General features: G+C 32.8%; 1 protein-coding gene across 2 annotated transcripts in view; it reads right to left on the bottom strand.

Annotated features, from left to right (window-relative positions):
• sprt (PDZ domain-containing protein sprite) overlaps positions 1-26611 on the bottom strand; it is a 306461-nt gene that overhangs the window by 123297 nt on the left and 156553 nt on the right. For both annotated transcript variants that reach the window (XM_072535452.1, XM_072535451.1), the window contains one exon: positions 13902-14111. In XM_072535452.1, the coding sequence (XP_072391553.1) occupies positions 13902-14057 (156 nt within the window). In that variant the 5' untranslated portion in view covers positions 14058-14111. The remainder of the gene's footprint in view (positions 1-13901; positions 14112-26611) is intronic.

The following is a 26611-nucleotide window of genomic DNA, read 5'->3' as shown; positions in this document are numbered from 1 at the left end:
GGAAATATATAGGGTGGCCACTTTTTTTGCCGGTCAGTGTATATATACATATAAAGAGAACAACCAAGTATACTATTGAACACTATAATGATTCGTTCTCTATACGAATGTTTATTTGCCAATGTTAATCGTGAACATTTGACATTTTTGGTGCTTTTAATAATTATTTTCTGTTTGCACTTTATAGTTACGTTATAATAAGTTAATGTACAACGACAACGAACCTTTATGACATAATCATCGGAAATTTTAAATGTAAAAATTATTCTTAATGAACGTGTAACTAATAACACTTCGAATGCCGATGACACCATTTTTCTCGCCAATAGTATTAAGAATCGTAGATCACGATTACAGAATTGGTAATGAATGGAAATTAAAATTTTGACGTTTAAGCAATATTAATATTAATGATGATCAGCGTCATAGATGCTTAATTTAATGCAAAATTCACTTAATATGTAGAAACTGTTTATGTCAAAATTTTGTTTTCTAATTTCTTTCGTTGTGAACATAAATATATAAATGAATCCTGGTCCGGACTAAGAGATTACTTTACTACAAGGGAAAACTACTCGCAATCAAAGTTTTTCAGTATAGGTCTTTATAAATTATAAAAAAAAGGTAACTCATCTAATATGTAAAATTAGAATAAAAACTGATTGTACCAGATACCAATACTGGTACACGAAAATTTTATAATATTAAATTTTTTTTAAACTTATTCATTCACAAAATCTACCTCTGTTTTAATTGATGCAATTTTATTTTGTTGATAAACTGTATTTGAATAATTTTTACTTTAAGTTAGAATTAATATTGTCTATGAGCACATGTGCTTTGTACAGCAACCTTCAGTAAGACCAAAAAATAAACACTACCCCATGCAAACAGTTCTTGCACCAATTCCGTTTAACAACAAAATTTGAAATTACAGTAAAACCTCCCTTAACCGAAACCTTTTTAACCGAAACATCGTTTAACCGAAACGGCTGACAGTTTCAATAATTTCGTCAATAAAAAGTAAATTTTTATCGCAAAACGTAAACAACACCATTAATTTCACTCACTGATTGATGCCTATATGTGTTGGGAAATCAAAAAAACCAAGAGCTCTAAGAGATATTTCCGAAAAATATATATAAAAAAGTCAGCACACAAGGGAGAATGTAAGCTTTTTAAGGCAAAGGAGGAGTGTAAACAAAGCCAGCAATGGTTTGATGGTGAGTGCGCAAAAAAGAGGAAGCAAGTAATGTCATATCTCAGAGTATCTAGAAAAATTAGCTCAACTTATGCAACAAACATATACAGGAATGTTAAACAGGAATACAAACACCTTTGTGACTTTAAAAAGAAAGAATTTTATAAGAATGCTGCATTGGATTTAAGAAATACTAAAAATTCAAAAGAATTTTGGAAGGCTGTTGGTCTGTATAAGTTTGGAAGTTCGGCCATTGGGGAAGGTGTTAACTTAAATAGTTTACTGCAACATTTTGCAAGACATTTGAATACGGAGATAACAGCAGATCCTGTGTTGTATGCAGAACCGTTTATCCTCAATGAACATTTAGACCGGCCGTTTAGTATGGAAGAACTTCAAATAACATTGGATTCTTTAAAACCAAATAAAGCACCAGGAGTGGATAGAATTGCTGCTGAGTTCTACAAGTTTCTTCCAGAAAACGGAAAAGTGCTTGTACTTGGGCTTGCTAATAATTTTTTCGTCAAACCAAACTTTCCTCGGGGATTTTATGATGCAATAATTTTTCCTCTTTATAAGAAAGGAAATATGGAAAGTGCAGAAAGTTATCGAGGTATTAGCTTCTTAAATGCAGTAACCAAACTCATTGCGGCATTAACTTTAACCAGACTTACCTCGTGGGTACAAAATAATAACATTTTAAATGAGTTTCAGGCAGGATATAGAACTGGCTATTCAACTATAGACAACATTTTTAATCTTACGAGTATAGTAAACATCCAACATGCACGGGGAGTAAAAAATGTTTATACATTTTTTGTGGACTTTAGTGCTGCCTTTGATACAGTTGATCGATGGGCCCTTTTTTACAAGTTGAGTCGCTTAGGATTATCTACTAAAGTGCTGAATTTGTTAAAAAGTATGTTCGCAAGTACAAAATCGGCAGTCTGGTCAAGGGAAGGTCTATCTGAATGGTTTGACTGTAATGTAGGAGTGAGACAGGGATGTCTTTTAAGTCCATTACTGTTTGCGCTTTTTGTGATTGACCTGCATGACGCATTGGGAGGCGGTTTGGAGATAAATGGTTTAATTATAAGACTTTTATTATATGCAGATGATTTGGTTTTGATGGCAATCAATCCGAAGGTGCTACAGCGGATGATTAATGAACTGGAAAAATACTGTAGGATGTGGAATCTAAAAATCAATTTAGATAAATCCAAAATTCTTGTATTCAGAAGAGGAGGTGGTGTGATCAGGGAATCTTGGAAGCTGAACGATCGAGTACTAGAGGTAGTGAATAACTATAATTATTTGGGAATGATACTAACACCCAAGTTGTCGTTTAAAGCTCATCTAAAAAAGCGCCAGAGTTTGGCAAAAGTAGCGATTCACACGGCTTGGAGTAGGTTAGTGTCTAAGGCTGATCTACCCTTTTTGGTTAAAGTAACAGTGTATGAGTCGGTGATAAGATCAATTTTGACTTATGGGTCTCAGGTATGGGGTCTTTTTGAGTACGATGAGGTGGAAATAATCAGAAGATTTTATATAAAAAAAAATGTTCTCTTGTCCAAGGTATTGTCCTAACTTTATGTTAGATTTGGAGACAGGTATTGCTAGAGTCAGCCTATATACAATGAATTTACATCAAAAATATGTTAAAAAAATACTAGGATATTCGAGTGATAGGTTGCCAAAATTTCTTTTGAAAGAAATGATAAGAGCAAGGTGTGGCTGGTGGAAAGATTGGATGAGCATAGGAGACAAATTTGGAATTGAGGTAAGGTGTGAATGGGAATGGAGAGCAAGCTGGCCTAGTATGATTGAGAATATGATAGAAAAAAAGAAGGAGGAGATACAGCGTCAGGCTGAGAATAGGGCACTCGAATCAAATTTTTGTGGACACTACAAAGAACTGCGGGAAGAAGGAGTAAACATGCATTATCTACTGGAAATGTAAAATTTTGGGGACATTCGATGGCTCTTCAAATTAAGATGTGGAGTTCTATATTTGAATGATCGACCTGGCAGAAATGATGAAAGAAGGTTTTGCTCAATGTGTAACACGAAGGAAAGGGAAGATGTGATACATTTTTTGGGAAAATGTTCGGTGTTGAGACATATTAGGTTAAAGTGGTTGGGTAGATATGAACTTAGTAGAGTGGAAGTAGTTACAATGATGAGACAGGGAAAGGCTGAGTTAGTAGGTTATTGTAGGGAAGCATGGGCGTATAGGTATGAGTTAGTGAGCCTATTTAATTACTAAATCTATTAGCATGGTGTTATTTCAATAGTATTAAAATATTAAAATTAGTATTAATAATTTGTTTGCGAATAGCTATTATCTTTTTATCTGTCTTGTCTATCTTGACTATCTTATTATTATTATTATATCAACAGCTTTCACCCCCTCTAAGGGACACATTCAATCATTTTAAATGCAATATATACCTTACTGTTATACTTTGTTATTACTGTTTAGTCTAGGGCGAAGTGCTACTTAGTAGGATATACACATTTAGTTTATTACTTACATTTATATGAATATTTACTTAATTTATTTTTTATTAATTTTAATGAACTTGTTAGATGTAATGAGCCTTAGTGTAATTTTTTGTATATTAATTAGGAAATAATATTAGTTTGCCAACCCTCCTGATGGCATGTGCCAAGGAGAACAAATGTCACTAAAAGAGAAAATTGTATTTTTTTTAATGGGAAATAAAAAGACATTATTGATTGATTGATTGATTGATTGATAGTCAGTTGTGTGGAGTGTATATATATTGAAGACCAAAAAATAAACACTACCCCATGCAAACAGTTCTTACCAATTCCGTTTAACAACAAAATTTGAAATTACAGTAAAACCTCCCTTAACCGAAACCTTTTTAACCGAAACATCGTTTAACCGAAACGGCTGACAGTTTCAATAATTTCGTCAATAAAAAGTAAATTTTTATCGCAAAACGTAAACAACTTCATTAATTTCACTCACTAATTGATGCCTATATGTGTTGGGAAATCAAAAAAACCAAGAGCTCTAAGAGATATTTCTGAAAAAGCACTTCCAGTTTTTTATAGAAGCCATGTTGACCACTTTATTTTCAGAATAGTTTGAAAATAAATTCGTCCCAAGTGTAAAATCCTTTTTAAAATCAAAAAACCTTTCCATGAAAGCATTTTTGCGTATTGGTAATGTGCCAACTAACCCTCAAAATCTACAAAATGGTGACAATTGTCAGATTTTTGCCACCGAATGTCACGAGCTTAATTCAGCCGTTAGACCAGGGAGTAATAGAGACATTCAAGAGACATTATAGAGGAGCATTTTTAAGACATCTGTTATAACAGGAGATGAATGAATTCAAAAGTGTTCCCGAAATTCTCAAATCTTTAACAATCAAACATGTTGTTTATTGGTGTCCAAGAAGAGATACATACGTGAGTGGTTAGCAGCCGATGACTCAAAATGTGAATTCACCGACCAGGACATAATTGATATGGTTCATTATCCAGACAAACTGACCGTATCGGACGACGAAGATGACGACCCAAGAGTCAACAGGCAACACTAGACCGCCGACGATATTTTCAGTGCGTCAGAGGTAAGAATTTTTTACAGTAGGCCTAATTAATTCGGGACACGACGAGGTTCTTAATTTTTGTTGTGATTGTATAAAGTTTTGTCCTTTTCAGATTGCTTTACGTTTCGTCGAACAATCCAATGAGGCAAACCTTGACGTTCTTCAAATGAATAGAGATATAGCTGCAAAACATTGTTGTCAAAAACGCAAAAGAAAATAGAAGATTTCTTTAAAAAAGCTTGTTAAACTTGTTCATTTTCCTTAATTTTATTACTTTATTCTGTATTTACTTATTAGAAAACATTACGAAATCACCTCATAGTATTTTTAAATACCAATACTTTGACCAAGAATACTATGAAAAACAATGTTATTTTTAACCAAAATTCTTGTTATCCGAAACGGCCTCCTACCCCCATAATTATTTCGGTTAACGGAGGTTTTACTGTAATAGTATTGTGTCCAGATTAATAAATGAAATTCCCTTTTAAAATCGAGTATGTACGTCTTTGAGTGCACGTGTAAATGTGCTTTCGATTCTTCATCTTAAAATTAATCAATAATTTGGCTGTTTCCGCTCCACTAACAAGATTATCATAGCAGTTCTTCCACTCTCCCTTTAAGTAGGACCATGTTGTATTTACATGTGGTTATTTTCCTTCGCTGCTTACCTAAATTCAATGTTTATGTATGTTTTCTGCTTAATATAAACCATTCCCGAATGATCCGTTTGCATTTCCTATAATTTAAAATGAGCTTCAAAGTAGCAGTGAATTTATTTTTGTACAGTGAGAGCAAAAAATAATGTATTAAAACGAAGAAGCCTTTTTCGTTCTTTCATCAATGATGCTGATATCTTAAAGTTTATTTCTAACATAAATATGTTTCTTTTATACAACACAATCCATTAATAATATTGGCGAAAGAAATACTAAGGTTGGAAAGTTTTAGTACCAAACGAAATAACGGAAAAACCTTATCGTACATACTAATCAATATCATACTTACTATCATACTACTTACTTATACACTATCAGTAACAGAAAAAAAAATAAGGAAGTCGACAATCAATAATTTAGAAGCAATATTCAATCTTCTTCTTAGAGTGTTGTCTCCCTACGGAGGTTGGCAACAATAACGGCTATTTTTATGTTTGAACGCTACTCTAAACAAATAAATCGATCTGCATTCCATACCAATCACGTAGATTCTTTAACCAAGAATTCTGCCTTCGGTCAACAGATCTTCTTCCTTGAATCTTTTCCTATACTACGAGTCTCAAAATTTCAAATTTTGGCCCCCTCCTCACGTGGCCAAAAGTGTGCAAATACTAGCCATTCTAGATGATGTCCATATAATTGCAAGATCGAAAAAAGAAATAATAGAGGCATTTAAGAAAATAGACCGAGCTGCAAAAAGCAGTGGCTTGAGAGTGTAAAGACCTTATGAGGTGCTAATTAACATTTTTGTTCAAAATTATCTTTTACTCAAAAAGTAGCTACATTTTATATTTGAAATATTTTTTTCCATTCTCCATTTCCGTTTCCCCCCTCTACGAGGGGGTTTTAGGAGGAGAAAAGTGGTAAACATTTTTGCATCTTTTTTGGCTTACTAAAATTGACATTCTCGGCAAAATTCAGCTTGTTCAGTATAATTTTTAGAGGTTCAGTGGCATTTTCGTCTCTGACGACTAGAGTAAAAGATAAGACGAAGCTGGCAACAATGTAGATATCCAGCCCATAAAACAAAACTAAACAATGCAATGCAAAAACTCTGAAGGGAAAACCAAAAAAATACAAATTAATCAATTGGAGATACCTATCGTGTACAATTCTCAAATAAGAAATACAGATGGTAGCTGGGCCAGAAACAATGAACAAAAAGCTTTACATTTTGCAGATCATTTAAAAAAATGCGTTTCAATCCAAACCTTGAGGAACTGTTGTTTGGACTTCAAATTACACGCCAATTAGCGCAAAATTGTCTGAACAGTAACATTGTAAAAGTCAATTTATGTAAATATCAGCTAAATACAGTTACATATGGTACTGCAGCTGCTTCATTTCTTTCTACTAGATGTCTACAACTTTCAATAGAATCTGCCACAGAGTTTCCTGAAGCATCGAACATAATTTCTATGTAGATGATCTTCTAACAGGATCTGATTGTTCTTCGGATCTTTCACGTTTATGCTCCGAAATTACTACCATTCTAGATCGTGGTTGTTTTCCACTTCGTAAATGGGTTTCTAATAATCCTAACATCATCGACAGTATTAATTCTTCTTCTATCTCTTCTACTGATTCTAACTTTCTTCGCATTGGAGAGATAACCAAAACGTTAGGTATTCTATGGTGTTGAGTCAGATACCCTTATGTATCATATAAATGAACCCACATCTAATTTGGTAACTAAACGTTCAATCCTTTCTTCAATTGCACAAATCTACGATCCTTTGGGTCTTCTTGCACCTTGTGTAATAAAGGTAAAAATATTAATTAAAAAATTGTGGTTGGATTGGGATCAGTCAGTACCAATTAGCATTTATACTGAGTGGTCATCATTCAGACGCCCAACTTTCTTTTCTAAATGAACTTAAGATAGTCCGCAATTTCAAATGCAGAGAAGCTATTAGGCTTGAGTTGCACGGATTTTCTGATTCTTCAGAACAAGCCTATGGAGCTTGTATATATGTTCGTAGTGTTAATTCTTCTGGAGTTGTTTGTGTCAATCTTCTTTGTGCAAAAAGCAAAGTTGCCGCTCTTAAGAAAATATATCTTTCTCGGCTAGATCTTTGTGGAGCTCTTATTCTTTCTAGGTTAGCCTCCAAGGTTATTGATTCATTGACTATTCAATTTCATGATATGTTTTTCTGGTCAGATTTCACTATAATTCTTGGATGGATCAATACACCACCAAACGTTCTTAAAACATTTGTTGCAAACAAAGTGTCAGAAATTGTCTCCAATACCAATTCCAGCAAGTGGTTTCATGTTGGTACAAAACAAAATCCTGCAGACTTACTCACCAGAAGCCTTGAACCTTCCATTCTACATTCTTCTAGCTTGTGGTGAGAAGGTCCCAGTTTTCTTTCTGTGGAATCCTTTTACACACCAATTCAACCTATTCAATGCAATAAAGATCTACCTGAGTTAAAGATAGAATCCATATCAATGAAAATATCACCTACTATAGAATTACTTTCTTTTGAGCGTTTTTCCAATTTCAGCCGCTTGCAGCGCAGTTTAGCATATTGCTTTAGATTTATTCATAATGTAAAATGCTCGAATCACTCACTTAGACAGTTTGGTGCTTTCTAGTTTGAGAAATTGCAAAATTCCGAAAGATATGTACTTAAAGTAGTTCAAAATCAAGCCCAAATTCATTGTTTAGTCAGGACAAAAGACATCCTGTCCTACTTCCTTCCAGTCATCATGTTACCAAACTTCTCTTTAAGTACATTCACATTCGATCATTACATTGTGGTCCTCAGCAATTAATATACGTCATGAGAGAAAAATTTTGGCCAATTCATGGCAAAACCACTGCTAAGGCTGTTGTTCGTAACTGTGTAACTTGTTTAATGGCCCATCCTTCTTTTGTTAATCCAATAATGGGTGATCTTCCTGCAGCCCGTTTACATCCTTCATTTCCTTTCGCTGTTACTGGGGTCGATTATGCCGGTCCGTTTCTTCTTAAGGACAGGTGAGGACGAGGCTGCAAGACTTATAAGGGATATGTATGTTTATTTGTATGCCTCAGTACAAAGGCCTTACACTTGGAACTTGTATCAGAGCTTTCAACTCAAACTTTTTTGTCAGCCTTAAAACGTTTCATTTCTCGTAGAGGCAAACCCACTCAGCTGATGTCAGATAATGGATCAAATTTTACTGTTGCATTCAATGAACTCAATGCATTAAGTGAATTTTTCAAATTAAATAAAGATAAAATTAAGGATGAGTGCAATCATAACCAAATTTCTTGGAAATTTATTCCATGTTATACTCCCCACTTCGGTGGTATTTGCGAGTCAGGGGTCAAATCAATGAAATCATATATGAAAAGAGTTTTCTCCAATTCTTTACTGACTTGCGAAGATTTTCAAACAATTCTTGTTCAAATAGAAGGAATACTAAATTCTAGACCTCTTTCCTCTCTTTCCAATGATCCTTCCGATTTGAATCCGCTAACACCTCCTCACTTCTTAATTGGCCGACCAATCAACTCAATTCCTGAAGTCGACATATCCAATGAAAGGGAAACTCGTCTACAGTTACAGGAAAGGCTCCAGTTCCTTCAGCAATATTTCTGGAAACGGTGGTCTTTAGAATATATTTCAGGTTCTTGGTAATGGCTTCTTGGTCGAGTACGAGATCTTCATCCTGGAAACGATGGCGTTACTAGGGTTGTGTCAGTGCAGACTTCCAATGGTGTTCTTCGGAGGGCCGTGTCAAATTATGTCCTCTTCCGGTTGAAACGGACAAATAATGTGAAAGTACATTTTCAAGTAAACTCTATTTTAGCTTATGTATATATATTTCCCCTTAGGTATCTATATTTCACCTTATGTATGTATATTTCACCTTATGTATGTATTTCTTTTTTGTTATAATGTAAATTGTTTTGAAAGTTACCCCTTTCAATGTGGGGCATGGTTGGCCTTCAAATTACACGCCAATTAGCTCAAAATTGTCTGAACGGCAACATTGTAAAAGTCAGAATAAATTGTTCCTTCAAGTTGACAAACACGTTTTTCATTCTGTCAAAGTTCTAATTAATTTATTCAAGTTTATTCAACAAGAAGTTCATAACCAGCGCAAATATACAGTCCAACCTTCATGGTTTCTTCTAATCCCTTCAACTGTCCCATATTTACTATGACCAAATGGAAATGGAAATTAAATTTGTTACTCCTCAAGAAGTCCAAAATGATATAAATGAAAATATTAATCCGAAAAAAGCATCTGGATTCGATCTAGTAACTAGAGAATAGGATAAGTAATAAAACAGCTTCCAAAAAAGCTATAATGAAACTGACTCGCTTATATATGAATAAATGTATTATTTAGACAACCATGGGCCGATTTACTGGAAAGTGGCAGAGGCTTTGCTGTCAAAATGATAGCAAAGCCAGGTAAGACGAAAAATGAAGTTTCATCATACAGACCTATATCTCTGTTTCCTATACTATGAAAACTATTTGAAAAACTATAGTTTTTGATAAAATATTTTGATATATTTGTATTTTGAGAACGATTTTGGAAGAGGAAATCGTTAAGTTAAAATAAACCATTTTTCTAAGAATTATACATTTCAGATAGTTATTATAACGCGTATTACTGTTGACCCGGTTTAATTTTGTAAAGGGGTATTTACTAATAACGTGTTTTTATTGCCTAACGGTAAATATCTAAACAATATTTACAGGTTGTAATATATTGAGAAAGAATTTCTGTGTGAAGAATGTGTGGGTAAAGTTAATTTAACCTGTTAATCCGTTAATTGGACATTAAACTTAATAGAAAATCTTTCAAAAAAAACCCAAGAAGTCTAGTTTCAGCCGCAAAAAGAAATTAAAGAAAAGATCAGATAAGCAAAACAAGTATGGTCGTCTATAAAGTTTGGTGAAATCAAAAATCTAGAAGCAAAACACGATCGTTAAACATGCTAAAAAACTCAAACAATTTGCAGGATTATACAAACGTAAATCTACTACATTATTAATGAACCAACATTACCATAAATAAAAAGTTATCCTTGATACAGAATCAAAATCGAAGGAACGGTGTATATTAAAGTACTATTTAAGAAAATCAGATATAAGAGGTGGAACAATAATCAACACTGCAGTAGAGTTTTTGAACAAAATGTATATCGCCGAATATACCGACAAGGTGACACCGATATAAGCATGGAACAATTTGGTTTTAGATTTAGACCCAGTTTGGTACTGGAGAAGAGTTGTTCAGCCTACCAGTTCTCCTATAAAGAATACAAAGATCGGAGGAATATACAATACTAAAGCCATATATCCCTACTTATCAAGCGGTAGTGTTATACATTTGGCAACGATGGAGGAAGGCCTATTTTTTTATTGTATCACAATAATTATCTATAGAAAGTGCGAAACAATCATCGGAGACGATCAGTTTGGATTCAGAGCCGGCATGGGAACGAGAGAAGCCCTGTTCAGTTTACTAGTTCTCGCCCAAAAATGCTACGACCAACAGAAAGATATATTTATATGCTTTATAGACTTCGAAAAAGCATTTGATAGAGTAAGACACGACCTACTATTAGAACGTTTGCAAGAAGTCGGTTTAGATGGAAAAGACATCAATATCTTAAAAAACTTGTACTGGAACCAAAACGCCAGAGTTAGGATCGAAGGTTCCACATCCGCAGAAGTAGAAATTAGGAGGGGAGTTAGACAAGGATGTGTTCTGTCGCCTCTGCTGTTTAATCTTTACTCCGAGTTTCTATTTAAAGAAGCATTGGAGGATTCCAAGGATGGAGTCAAGGTGAATGGCGTAAATATCAACAGTATCAGATACGCCGATGATACAGTGTTAATTGCGGATTCCGACGTAGGTCTACAACGACTCATCGACAAGACCAACTCGACCTGTGAGCAATTTGGTATGAAAATAAACATTAAAAAAACCAAAGTGATGTCAATCCGAAAAAATCAAAACGTACCTCAACCTTGCACAATAAATGGGCACATTTTAGAACAGGTCAATAGATTTAAGTACCTGGGATGTTGGATCGATAGCAGCCTAAATCCTGATCTAGAAATAAGATCGAGAATAGAACAGGCCAGAAAATCTTTCGAAAAAATAAAAAAAACTGCTTTGTGATTCTCGAATAAAACTCGAAATTCGACTACGTTTATCAAAATGCTACGTCTGGTCGACTCTTCTATATGCAGTTGAAACGTGGACTCTAAAAACATCAACCGTAAATAAATTGGAGGCCTTTGAAATGTGGATCTACCGGAGAATGCTTAAAATTTCATGGACATCGCATACCTCAAACGAAGAAGTGCTGCATAGAATAGGCAAGGAAAGAGAACTTTTTAACACAGTAAAAGTTAGAAAAACATCATACCTAGGCCACATACTGAGAAATAATAAGTACCAATATGCCCAACTTATAGTGAAAGGAAAAATCGAGGGAAAGAGAGGCCTAGGAAGGAAAAGACTATCGTGGCTCAGAAACATCCGACAATGGACAGGGCTAAATTTTGAACAGCTAATAAGAACAGCTGAAGATAGAGAAGATTTTAAAATTGTAGTAGCCAACCTCCATTGAGGAGAGGGCACTTTAAGAAGAAGATCACAATAATTTTGAAAGTGAAATGTTTCTACTTCTTTCTGAAATAACTGAAAACCGATTTCGTCTTGATTAAACAAACTGGTTAAACTAAGTGGAAAACAGCTTCGGTTAAATCGTTACGTGTGTCACTGGTCTAAAAAAACCGCCTCGAAAACGCTTCGGTCAAACCGCTGGGTGTGTCATTGGCCTAAGTCACCATTGTAACGTTGCCAATTCGAACAGCACACCTTCTAAAGTAGAAATGGCTTTGACAATACACAATGTATACTTGTGTGTTTGAAAATGTGGAAAAATAGACTACCCGTAATAATTCGGTAGTAAGGTCAATTTATTGTCCAAGCTTTATTTCACACTTTTTTATCCGCACATTGTTATCCGCCTGTCAAAAATATGACGTGATCTATATTTTTCCTAAATAACAATGATATAATTATGGCATGTAATATATATCATTTTAAAGCTCTTGTGTTACTCCGTATGCTCCTAGATTTTTGTGTGGTTGATATAATTATGAGTAATAACATAAAAACGGCGCTATCTTTTAAAATATTCTGACACCCAGCTATTTTCCCAGAAATGGTCGCAGGAGATATGCGACCATTTTTTTATCACTAGAAAGGTTGACAATTTGGTATTCAGAACTGTCCATCGGTGAAATAAACATTATTTATCTATGTAAAAGGCTAGAAGGACATGCCACACTGTTTGTCCTGAATTATTTTTTTCACAAAATTGCTAAAAATATAAGTTACTGTAATTATAAGGTAAGATTTACATACATTTACATATACACTTTTATAAAAATAAAATGGCGTTTAACATACGACAAGGTTTTACCAAAATAAAATAAAATTAAATAAAATTAAATAAAATTAAATAAAATTAAATAAAATTAAATAAAATTAAATAAAATTAAATAAAATTAAATAAAATTAAATAAAATTAAATAAAATTAAATAAAATTAAATAAAATTAAATAAAATTAAAAAAAATTAAATAAAATTAAATAAAATTAAATAAAATTAAATAAAATTAAATAAAATTAAATAAAATTAAATAAAATTAAATAAAATTAAATAAAATTAAATAAAATTAAATAAAATTAAATAAAATTAAATAAAATTAAATAAAATTAAATAAAATTAAATAAAATTAAATAAAATTAAATAAAATTAAATAAAATTAAATAAAATTAAATAAAATTAAATAAAATTAAATAAAATTAAATAAAATAAAATTAAATTAAATTAAATTAAATTTAATGATAATCACGACAAAGTTGTTAAACATAAATACAAGATTATACTCAAAATGTAAATGATGAATAAATTCTATATAATATTCAAAAAATTTGAAAAATTACTAAAATCATTAAACAAAATTTAAAAAAAATTAAGATTTTTTAAATTTTAAAAATGTGTGTTGTTATTACAAAAAAAAATTCATTAATTCACATAGTAATAACGCGCTATAAGAAGTATTCACGTCTGTCGGTACTTTCCAAGTGACACGCGCCGTTTTTATTTTTTTAAGTTAATGAGTGACTGTAGATGGCAATTGATTGGATCTACCGTCGCATGCGACGGGCAAAATCGCCAGTGATTTTATAAATTGTTGACCGTTAGATTCGTACTATAAATCTGAATTAAAAGACGTCACAATAAAGCTTGTTTATTTTGGTACTTATATCCTCATGTATTGTGAATAATTTCACATTAATATTTTTCTCAATTATTTTGTAAAATATGTTACAAAAAAAGGAAAAGAAATCTTACCACGGAAGCAGATCTCTGTTGGCATAAAGTAGATTCACTAGTATCAGTCTCTATGTGGGAAGGAGATGGAAACAGTCCTTTACTAGGATAGTTAGTGAAATGTCCTGCCTGTCGAAAAATTGCTGAATGGGATTTTTTGTCTGGATTTAAGTTCATCGCCTCATGCTTGATATTGGTATTCTGGTAGCCAGAATGACATCAATCTGAAATCTAATAATTTATTAATTATTTAAATGTTTACAATACTTACGAATAAAAAAATTCTTCAAGTCGTGCATTAAGTCATCAATATCGATTCCCAATCTGGAAATCGTTTTAAAAAAACATATATAAATTTAAAAAATTATTAGATTTAACCTGTTAACAAATTTAACAGTTGACTTAGATGGCCTAGATCTTGTAGGCAAATAGCCATATTTTAAGATAAATTCTGAAGGGTGATGTTGTACCCTGTGATTGAAATCAAATTCTTCTTGTTTCAAAAATGAAAAAGACAGAAAAGATTTGATTTCACGTACAAAGCGTCTATGTATCTGTTGATACGTATTTCGACTTAATAAGTCTCATCAGAACAGTTATTCATAGCCGTTCTTAACGTGAAAAATAATCTTCTCTGTCTTATTAGGAAGCAACAATAAAATGGCTTCGTTATGGACGCAATAGCGACATCTGATAGAAAAATCGGTAAGATAGTTTCGAAACAAATTCAGATTTCTGCTTTAATCTGGAGCCTTCTAAAAATTGCAAGGCATAGCCAGACGTTGATAAAGATGTTAATAGAGACATGGGGAATCTAAAATTTGCATTCCATGACATGTCTCCTCAACTAAGCAGAAATCTTTAACGAATTTGTTTCTTGTACTCATACAGAGTAGATCCGAATAAAAATGAAAAAGACAGAAAAGATTTTATTTCACGTACAAAGCGTCTATGTATCTGTTGATACGTATTTCGACTTAATAAGTCTCATCAGAACAGTTATTAATGGCCGTTCTTAACGTGAAAAATAATCTTCTCTGTCTTATTAGGAAGCTATTTCGAAACTATCTTACCGATTTTTTTATCAGATGTCGCTATTGCGTCCATAACGAAGCCATTTTATTGTTGCTTCCTAATAAGACAGAGAAGATTATTTTTCACGTTAAGAACGGCTATGAATAACTGTTCTGATGAGACTTATTAAGTCGAAATACGTATCAACAGATACATAGACGCTTTGTACGTGAAATCAAATCTTTTCTGTCTTTTTCATTTTTATTCGGATCTACTCTGTATGAGTACAAGAAACAAATTCGTTAAAGATTTCTGCTTAGTTGAGGAGATATGTCGTGGAATGCAAATTTTAGATTCCCCATGTCTCTATTAACATCTTTATCAACGTCTGGCTATGCCTTGCAATTTTTAGAAGGCTCCAGCAGAAATCTGAATTTGGTTCGAAACTATCTTACCGATTTTTCTTCTTGTTTCAGTATTGATAACCAAGGCTTACTACATTTTATTAATGAGTTTGCTTCACATTTTTATTTATTTAAAAGGTTGAGGGCTGCTTCTTTAATTTTTCTATTTTTGCTGTATGGTTTTTTATTACCATTGGACATTTTTTCCATTGTACTCTATGCTCATTGTACCAAGCATGTTTGCATATCCGGGATATGTCAAAAGTTTTTCTATTATTAATGTATGATTCATGCCCGTTTATCCTGACACTTGGTGTTCTTGAGGTTTTCCCACATAAAAAATGTTTCATTCACAAGGTATCTTATAAATCCAGTTCTTTGATTTGTCTTGTGTTGTTGGTTGATTTTGGGAAAGAATAAATCTGTCTGGTGGTTGCTCACAGAAGAATTTATGAACATATTTCATCTATTGACAATATCTAAAATCATACCATGTTCTAGTACAGTTTACCTCTTTAGATAAATAATGCGGTTGAGACATTGCTAAGCAGTACCTATGCATCATGATCGAGTTTGAGAATTCATGATTGTTCACATTGAAATTATTTTTTTCTTTCTCTTCTGCCTCCTGATATGCATTTACAGTATTTTTTATGTAATGAAACTACTTGTCGCCTTTAGACTGTGAAATTAGTTTAATGACATAAGTTTCACCAACATTTTGCGCGAACCACAAAACTATTCCAGTGACCTTTATTCGTGAAATTGTTGGTGGAATTAATGTTATGAAACTAATTTTATGCCACTAATTTCGTAATTTAATTAAGATAGAGAGCAATTTGCTGTAGTTATAGCCAACCTTCAGTAATGGAGAAGGCACCTTAAGAAGAATTTCGTAATGTAAATTAGGCTGTATAGTAGCGATTGCACTTATTTCTACACTTTTTGGGAGACCATAAGTTCCCGAAAAAACTTTGACCGGATACGTTTTTTCTTCTTTTTTTCTGTTTTTCTGCCTCCAATAAGTTGTCGTTCCATCGTTTTGGTGATCAACTTACTGATCGTCTTCCTATTGAGGAGCCGTCTCTTGCCGTCTTTACTACTACTCTATTTGTTGCCATTCGGCTTATATGATCGTTCCATTCTACCCTTCTATTTCTTACCCAATTCTTGATGTTCTCTACCTTGCATATACGTCGTATATCTGTACTTCTAGCTCTTTCCTGATGGTGTCTTACCATCAATTTTTTTAACTGTTTTCATCTCTGCTGTTTCTAACATCCTTTTTGTCTTGTCTGTGTCAGGTCGTGTTTCTGCCGCTTATGACATTATTGGTCTGATGACTGTTTTGTAAATTCTGCCTTTCATTTCTTTCCCGATATTTTTATTTCTCCGAATTGTTTCATTCAGGCAACCTGCGGCTCTGTTTGCTCTATTCACTTGATCTTCCACTTCAGTTTCGAGCTTTCCGTAGCTAGATAATATGATGCCTAGATATTTAAACTCTATCACTTGTTCTATTATCTGACCTTCCAGCTCCAATTTACATCTTAGTAAATTTGCTGTTATAACCATGCATTTTGTTTTTTTTGGGAAATTAACATGTTAAATTATCTGGCAGTTATACTAAATTTGTGCAGCATACGTTGTAAATCACCTTCACTTTGAGAGAGTAGTATTGCGTCGTCTGCATAGCAGATTATTTTAAGTTGTTTTTCTGCTATTTGGTATTCTTTTTTAATTCTTACTTTTTTTATTATTTCATCCATAATCAGGTTGAACAATAGAGGACTCAGGGAATCTCCCTGTCTTATCCCATTGCCTGCTTCAATAGGGTCGGTTAGTTCTTCTTCTACTTTACTTTTATTGTGTTGTTTTGATAGATATTTTGGATCATTTTGATTATTCCTAGAGGTTTTCTCTCTTGCGTACAATAAGTGAATAACGTCCTTTAATTTAACCTGGTCAAATGCCTTCTTAAGGTCCACGAAACATAGATATGTCGGTGTGTTGTATTCTAATGATTTCTCTTGCACTTGCTTCATTATATATATATGAGTCGGTGCATTATCTTCCCGACCTAAAACCTTGTTGTTCTTCTGCTAGTGTTTCATTCAGTTTATTTGTTATCTCTTTGGTTGTTAATTATAGTGTTTAATAAATTAATTAATAGATACGCGTAGGTACTAAACAGAAGCCAGTGGAAGAGAAAAGAAGAGGCTCGTATCTAAAAAAAGCTTAGAGTAAGACACTATAAAAGGATATATTAAAACTTTGTAGCTAATGCATAAACTTCTTCTTCTTTAAGTGCCATCTCCGCGACGAAGGTTGGCAATCACCATGGCTATTCTGACCTTCCAGGCAGCTGCTCTGAACAATTGCCTTGAGCTGCAACCAAATCACTCTCTCAGGTTCTTCAACCAGGAAATGCGTCTTCTTCTTTCTTTCTTTTATTGTATTTTCCATTTCTCTCCCTCTGCCTATTCTCCTTAACACTTCTGTATTTGTAACTCTATCCACCCATGGAATCCTTAACAATCTTCAAATGTCCACATTTCAAACGCGTTAAGTCGATTTATTGTATTCCGGTTTAATGTCCATGATTCAGCTCCATAGTAGAGTACACTGTGTACATAGCATTTAATTAGCCTTATTCTGAGGGCCAATGTCAGATCTTTGCTCCATAAAATCTTTTTCATTTTCACGAAGTTGGCACGTGCTTTTTCAATTCTGACTCTTATTTCTGTAGTATAATCGTTATTTTCTGTGATTATCGTTCCCAAGTAAGTATCTCTTTTTACTCTCTCAATCTGCTGGCCGCATACCGTTAATATTTCGTTTGTATTGTTGTTCTTGCTAATTTTCATGAATTTGGTTTTTTTGATGTTAAGAGAGTCCGTATTCTCCTCTATATCTGATTTCACTATTCTGATCTGAATGCATAAACTAGAGCACCTTAAACTGTTTGGCTTATTTGTACACAAATCTAGTTGTAATTTTCATTTCTAATGAAATGCAAAATGTTTGTTTTATAATTCCATTATAATAATATGAATACTTTATTGTAAATTTAAAAGGGGTCATTCGACATTATAGACCTTTCTACACGGTGACAAATTTGTACGACCTATAACTATGGCTTAGTCCAAATTTACTGGACTTCTGAGAAATCCATTAGTTGAGATATTAATGTGTTTATTAAATCACTCCATAATAGCTGCTTATATTCGTATAGCGTATTCTTATAAGCAGTAGTTGAGTCTATTATATAAAACATTTAATGAAAATACTAACAACTCTGGTAATAACTCCTTCAGGTAACTGCGCTCAGTGCCCCTGAACGTCACTTTTATTAAAATTACTTCTTAGAATGTTTAATGGACTAATAGCTTTAAACAATGGTTTTCCCTACTGACTTGCTAGATGATTATTAAATCATGTTAGACTTGCTAGATGATATTAAAAACGAAAAAAAACATAAGATGAATTGATAAATTTATAGAAGAAATTAACAGAATTGTTTTCTGGAATATATTACATACTCGTGTTTTAATTTCTTTGTACTTATCATGAGTAAATTTATAGTTCAATCTTACCTTAGTTAGTTTTATAACTTGTTTAAAAGCCAAAACAAATAAAAGCTTGATTTAGACTCAAGTTACTAAGAAGTTAATAAAATCCCACTAGATTCTTCTATTTTGTTTTTATGTCGATATTTTCTATTCACCGTATACCTCAGTATATGCTGCCACGTAACTTAAATCATATTTTAAATTAAATTAAATTGTTCATAACATAGTTTTCTCAAAATTCAATGTTTTGTATTTAATTTTTTTATGATTTCTTTCCCATTCTTTATATTTTATTATTATTCTTTATATTGTTCTGTCGCTGAGGAAAATTTGACGCCAATTTATTGGTCCTACTAATCCCTCATCCTAGTCCAGTCGTCAGAAATTTGATATCTAAAAACGAGACGAACATGCTGAATTTACCGAGGATGACAATTTTTTAACCACCAAAAAAAAATTTAAGCAAGAAATGTAGCTGAGACGATTTTAAACATAAATGTTTATTAACACTTTTTCTGTAGAATAAACTGTTCTCTCGTGTTATTTTTTAGAGTTTAGTTTAAGTGTTTAGTATTAAGTTTTATATTGTGTAGTGAATTTTAGTATCCAAAAACAAAGTATTTGTTAATCAGAAGTAAAAATAGCTTGCGGTAATCACTTTAATATAGGTAAGAGAAACCAATATTTTAATTTATTGATGTTTCGAAAAGTTTTATTTCCTTTTTAGTCCATTTATTCACGGATTTTGCTGTAAATATTAAATTCATAGCTAACGGCAAAAGAAAAAAATGATATTGTGCCGATGTGTGCTTTTGCCATGGGGGTGAGTGTCATCCCTTCTCGAGTGTCAAAAAACATGCTTTCAAAATAAGTCCAGAATTGCATAAACTGTCTAATTCTAAGCAACTTTTATTTTATACAGTTTTTACAGATAAGTCAATACTTATCGAGTTACTTGTGAGTGAATATGATCATTTTTCAATAAAAAAACCACGTTTTTAGATGGTTTTCCGCAAATAGCTCAAAAATTAAGTATTTTATCGAAAAACATATTCTTAGCAAAAATATAGCTTATAAAAAAGTTAATAGTTGTAGCTAATGAAAAGTAATTCAAATTTCAAATCGAATATTTGAACGAGAAATATCAAAAAATTAAGCACTTTTTGGGGAAAACTCGCTGTTTGGGTAAGTGCTTGTTTTTTTATTTATTCTTTCACGTTGAAATATTCGATTTGGAATTTGACGAATAAGAAGCTACTTTTCATTAGCTACAAATGTGCTTCTTGCTTTATACGTACACCATTTTTTTGCTATTTTATTAGCTATATTTATGCCAAGAATATTTTTTCGATAAAATACTTACTTTTTGAGTTATTTACAAAAACCGTCTAAAAACCTTGTTTTTTGTTGTTGAAAAATGAACATATTCACTCGCAAATAACTCGAAAAGTATTGACTCAGTGAAAAAACTCTATAGAACAAAGGTTGCTTAGAGTCCAATTCCTGACTTATTTTGTAAGTATGTTTTTTTACCCCTGAGAATGGGTGAAACTCATTTTGGTGGAACTTTTTTTATGTAACATGTTTAGCTATGTGTATGCCAAATGTCATGTCAATCCAAGCTGTTCTTTGGGGAGGTTTTATCGTGAGTGAATGGAATATTTCTGGACTGGACTGGAAAAAGTATACGGAATGCAGTTTTATAACTTTACCGATATTTTCGATCATGCTGGTATTATTACAATACGTATTATTTTTCTCTAGGCTATTTTGACATTCTCTCAATCAACTATGTACATTAAGTTATTGAAGATAAATAGAATAACAAAAATGTCAAGCACTGATACAGCCGATGAACTCCTTGATATTGATTTAACCCTCACTCCACCTAAAAAACACCAGTAAAGGGCATTTTGGCGTTAAAACGAAGGAAATGATTATAAATGTATTTAAAACGGAAATGCAGGAGAACCCTACAATTTCGAAAAGTGCGATTTCTATTAGAGTATCAGATAAAACAGATACTGATATTGTTTCTCCATTGTTTATTTTAGAGTGCGCATTTTCACTTTATTTAACAAATATTGTTACTTTTTATCTCTTGTAGGCGTGTGTAGCCGTAGTGTACGCAATGCGGTTCATGAATATGAAATTACGGGAACATTGTCGACACCAAAATCAGTTGAGCATCGTTAAAGTATTGTTAACTGGCTGGATGAATTTGACAGAGAAGCAATAAGAAGAATAATCCATAAATTCTTTTTTCGAAATGAAATACCCACAATAGACAAAGTTCTGAGGGTTGTTAATGAAGATCCGGTTTTGTCTAACTTCAAAAGAACTACGTTTTTTTAAATTATTGAAAGAAATAAATTTTAACTTTCAACGTCGTCAGCGAAAAAGCATTTTGTTGGACAGGGACGAAATTGTCTTGTGGAGACGAGAATTTCTGATAAAAATTAAGTCCTACAGAAATGAACACTGCAAAATTTACTACTTAGACGAGACTTGGCTAAACGCTGGTCACACCAAATCTAAAGTATGGGTCGACAATTCGGTAAAGTCTTATAAACAAGCGTTTTTAGATGGACTTTCTATGGGGTTAAAAAATCTTGCTGGTAAATGTTTAAGTGTTTTTCACTTCAAGTAAATTTTAAAATAATAAAATTTTCAGGAAAAGAAAAAAGACTAATAATCTGTCACATTGGCAGTAAAGATGGGTTTGTTCCAGGAGGGCTGTGGGTGTTTGAATAAAAAAAAGTGGGGACTACCATAAAGAGATGGACGGGAAATCTTTCGAAAATTGGTTCAAAAATATTAGAATTAGATGAGAAGACTCCATCATCGTATTGGACAACGCTCTTATCATTTCAGAAAATTGGAAAAAATTCCAACTACTGCTTCTAGAAAAACTGATATCCAAGCGTGTCTGAAATAAAAAAAATATAGGGTTTGAGGACTCCATGTTGAAAGTGGAACTGCTGGATATTGTTAAGGAACATAAGGGACAATATAATAAATATATCATTGATGAAATGGCAAAAAGCCAAAACAAAGTAGTGTTAAGGCTGCCCCCATACCATTGTGAGCTTAATCCGATCGAGCTCGTCTGGGCAGAAGTAAAAAATTATGTAGCAGACAAAAACACTACTTTTAAATTTGCAGATATGAAAAATATTTTTTATGATGCAATAAATAATATTAGTCCAACTACTTGGCAGAAATGTGTGCAACATGTTCAACAAAAAGTCGAGTCCAAAATGTGGAAGTTGGACAATATAATAGAGAAAAATATCGAATCCATAATAATAAATCCAGACGAAGACAGCAGCACATGTAACTCCTCAGACTCTGAGTAATTTAAATGGTATGTTTTTATGCTTTGTTAAACTTATGACAATGTTACTTTATTCAAAATGTTCACTGTGTTATGTATCTCTCAGTTAATGAATATTTTATTTTAGAATATTTTTCTTCAATGGAACATTAAATTTTGCTCACAATGATTAAATTTCAAGAAATTCTTACACTAATAGTTTCAAAAGTAAATATTTTTATTCATTTAAAATCATATGATACACCTCAGTACGACACTGTTTGGCTTTCACGTGCGTTTGTTGACAATTGGGAATATGTAAAATGAATGTAGTTTTTATTTGGTTTAATTTAATTTCCTATTGTCCATTCTTTCCTCAAAGGCAACTGCTTTAAAACGATAAAAGGCGCCCTAAGATCAAATTATAATAAGAATAATTATTTGTTTTTGCAAACTAAGCAGACTAAGGCATATTAAATTGCTAATTATAATATATAATATAATAATATATATATATATATATATATATATATATATATATATATATATTATATTATATTATATTATATATTCATTATACTTAAAATATGAAAAATAGTTTAGTAAACAATAATTATTAATATCCATATTTATCAAACACAAATAATTATAAAGATTTTAATTAGGTTTATTCGTTATCAAAAAAAAAAAACAAATTATTAGGTAATAGTTCAATATTTAAGTTTATACACTGCCCTTAAACTTATAATTTAAACATTTTTAAATTGCCCAATACTTCTTTGTAGCGCATAAATGTAATGTTCATGACACCACGTTCAGGTGTCTACATTACAGGTGTTTTATTATATTCTAGTAGGATTCTTCAAGGAAACCACTTTATTTTATGTAAATTAACCAGTAACAATTGCATATTGATTGTAGGAAAAAGTACAATTGTAATAAACATTTTTTGTTGGGGTTATATAAAGCCATCTTGAAATCTTTTGTAAATCAGATATTGAAACTGATGTAGATATAGGTGAGACTGAGATCTTTTATATACAGTATCACAATTAACCTTTGAGTAATCGGGTACATGCCAATTACATGAACAGTCGGGTGGAGTCTATGAGACCCAGTTTTTATTTTACACAATACATTAGAAAAAAATAAAATAAAACTATTTGATATATGTACAATCTTTTTTTATTTCATTTTTAATACATATTAACCATTTTAAACCTAATGAGAAAATAAACATCTTTAACCCGGCGTCACCCAGGTGAAAAATGTGTGTATAGTAACCCAAGTGGGGTATTGTTGGCCCCATTTAAAATTGATTGGAAAATCTAAACAAACATTTCGAACACGAATTTCTTTTTTTAAATATCTTATTTGACTATCTAAGTTTTTATAAATAACAGCAGTTTTTACCACTGGATTAAATTTGACCACGTATTAGGTAAAATTTACAAAATAATAAAATTCCTACAAACAAAAAACACTAGATACATAAAAAATTCACAAACAAAAGATAATGATTCAAAATAAGAGATTTTCCAAAAAAGTTTTTTCAAAAGGTTCAAATAAAAATATAAAAAAGCAGGACATTGGATATCCAAGCTTAAAAAAAGTTAGGAGACCCGGAACTGGATACATTCGTCGCAAATGCGATGAAGGTGATCTAAACAATAATAATTTTGACATTGATCGCACGTTTCTTTAGTTTTTCGGTCAGATTTTCTGGAACACTTTTGACACCGTCCACGTCCCGTACGTTACTTTTTCGGTGGAGCTTGGTCACTTTCTCCCAAACCTTGAACTATTTTGGATCGTAAATGTTTTGTATGTCGCGGATTACTTTTTCCTTCTTCCATAATTGGCGTAACTAATGCTAATCCAGATATTTCAGGAATATACGACGTTTCTTTGAATAGTCACTAGTGTTTGTTCTGTAAACTACCTGGCTGTTGATTCCAGCTGTGTCCATTAGTGAAAAAAATATTCTTAGTGACCACCTTCTACAATTACGAGCTACACTGTAACTTCCTGTCAACTCATCCACCGTATCAACCCCTCCTTTTGTAAAGTTATAGAAACTTATTATTTCTGGTAAAAGTTTCTCGTCGGTAGATTTATCTATTTCATCATCGTGATGATAATAAAATCACGTTTTTCCCTTTTTTGGTACAAACGATACCATAGTTATATGTTCCTGAAATCCAAATACCGAGGACTGTGGTTGTCTGTTCTTAATCTGTGTAAATTCTGGGTGAATGTTTTTCCTCAGAGTTCCTACTGAAGTTAAACTATGTCGTTCACGCAAAATTTTCACAAGTTCGTAAGAGGTATACCAATTATCGAAAGTGATATTTCGATTTTTACCAGAAATTGGTGCTATCAGTCTTTGGACAATATCAATAGGTTTATTTTTTATTTGGTACGGCCCATCTGGCTGGGTCCCTGCATAAATTTCCAGATTAAAAACATAGAAAGTACGTGAGTCTAATAGGGCCTGAATTTTTATTCCGTATTTCGCGGGCTTGTTTGGAATATACTGCCGGAATGAGCAACGCTCACGAAAAGACTCTAACTTTTTGTCAATAGTCAAGTACTGTCCTGGTGAGTAAGCTCGTTGACAATTTGCGACAAATTTTTCAAAAACTGCCCTATTAGGAGCCAACTTATCAGATTGTTGCCTTTCTTGTCGATTGTCTATATTATCGAAATGTATGCACTGCAATAAAATGTAAATCTATTGAGTGCCATCACTGAACGAAATATATCGATTCCTGCACCATTTGTTCGCCAAAGGTCTTTTAGATTACGATGACCATTTCTATATACACCCGCTAGGTAGAGGAGGCCAAATAATGCCTTTATTTCAACAATATTGGTCCTGCTACAATATGCTTTATCTTTGCTTGGCTAACGCTTTTTATCTATCAATACATTGGTTGCAGACCGTGATACCATCAAGCATTTCTTTAAAAAAAAAGAAGCCAGCAATCTTAAAGAGTCTTAGCGTTTTTAACATATGGTTTGGATCCTGGTAAGTTCGAAATTATGTTCTCTGTCCTCGTTTTAACTGCTTTATTACTATGGTGTTTTCTCCATTTTGTTTTGGAATCCCTACCTAAATAATAAGGATATTTTTTATCTTCTTTCTTTTCGCTTATTTTCAGATTCCAATACTTCTAGTTCCTCAATTTCTTTATTTTGTTCACCATCAGACTAATTACTTATGTGATCAATTTCGTTTTCATCGTCTGAGTCCATAATTTCGTACTCATCATCTTCGAGTTCCTACCAAAGTGCCAATAGTTTGGCTTGTTCTTTTTCGTAATTCATTCTAGAAAAAAGTTTATATGTACAACAAATAAAGCCACGAATTAAAATTGTGTCTTCGTCACCCAGGTGGGGGTAATCGGATTTCAGAACACTGTACTCACTTTAACGATCAACTTAAAACTGAAATTGGTTCAGAATACCCAACGGCAACATGTTTTAGGAAACTATAGGCCACCAATAAAACATCCGTGTATTAACCATAGAATTATGCTAGTTCTAAGTGCGTTGAGGCTACCATTAAACCCCACTCCCACCTGGGTGACGCCGGGTTAAGAAAATGCAAAAAAAAAGTTAACAAAAATGTACTTCTCTTACATTTAATAAACAAAATTCTAATCCTAATTTCAATTTTCATTGCAGTTTTCGCAAATCGGTTTAACATGCTCTTACCATAGCCATTTTCGGCATTTGACACAAAAAATATCGGGTTTTACGATTTGGACAATAGGTGTAGCGACCTCGTGTATTTGGACGCGGAGGAGCTGGATCTGCATGTACTCTGCTTAATTTTTGAGCGATATTTCTGATATCGTTTTGTATATGAGGGTCTCTTGCTCTGGTTGGCATGTTCTTTTTTGCCAAGGCAAGGCAGGAGAAGACAGGAAAGGAAAAGGTCAATTGAAAGATGGCAGGAAGAATGGGACAACACGGAGGATGTGGCACAGTAGACGAATATGCTGATCCCGAACATAAGATATTGGGTGGACCGTGGCAACAGAAGACTGGATTATTTCCTGACGCAGGTGCTTAGAGAACACGGGTGTTTTAGGGCCGACCTCTCTAGGTTCGGAAAGGCTAACACAGATGAATGCGTATACTGTAGACACTTAGACACTGTGACATATACGAGTGCAACAGAAGGAGAGTAGAAAGGAACAGAATAGAAAGAGAGATAGGTGTGAATTTTGTTACAGTGAGAGAATTGATTGAGAGAATGATTGAAAATAAAGCAGGTTGGACTAGCGTTCACGTTTATATCCGTGCAGTGATCAAGAAAAAAGAAGAGGAAGAAAGGCAGCTGGACCAACGGTAAAGGTAAGAGGGAAAGATGCTGGAAGTTGAAGCTAGAAAAGTGGGTCAGACTGTGTGAGTTAG

This window comes from Diabrotica undecimpunctata, chromosome 6, assembly GCF_040954645.1.
Source record: "Diabrotica undecimpunctata isolate CICGRU chromosome 6, icDiaUnde3, whole genome shotgun sequence".
NCBI classification, from domain to species: domain Eukaryota; kingdom Metazoa; phylum Arthropoda; class Insecta; order Coleoptera; family Chrysomelidae; genus Diabrotica; species Diabrotica undecimpunctata.
This window is presented reverse-complemented; position numbering and strand designations above follow the sequence as displayed.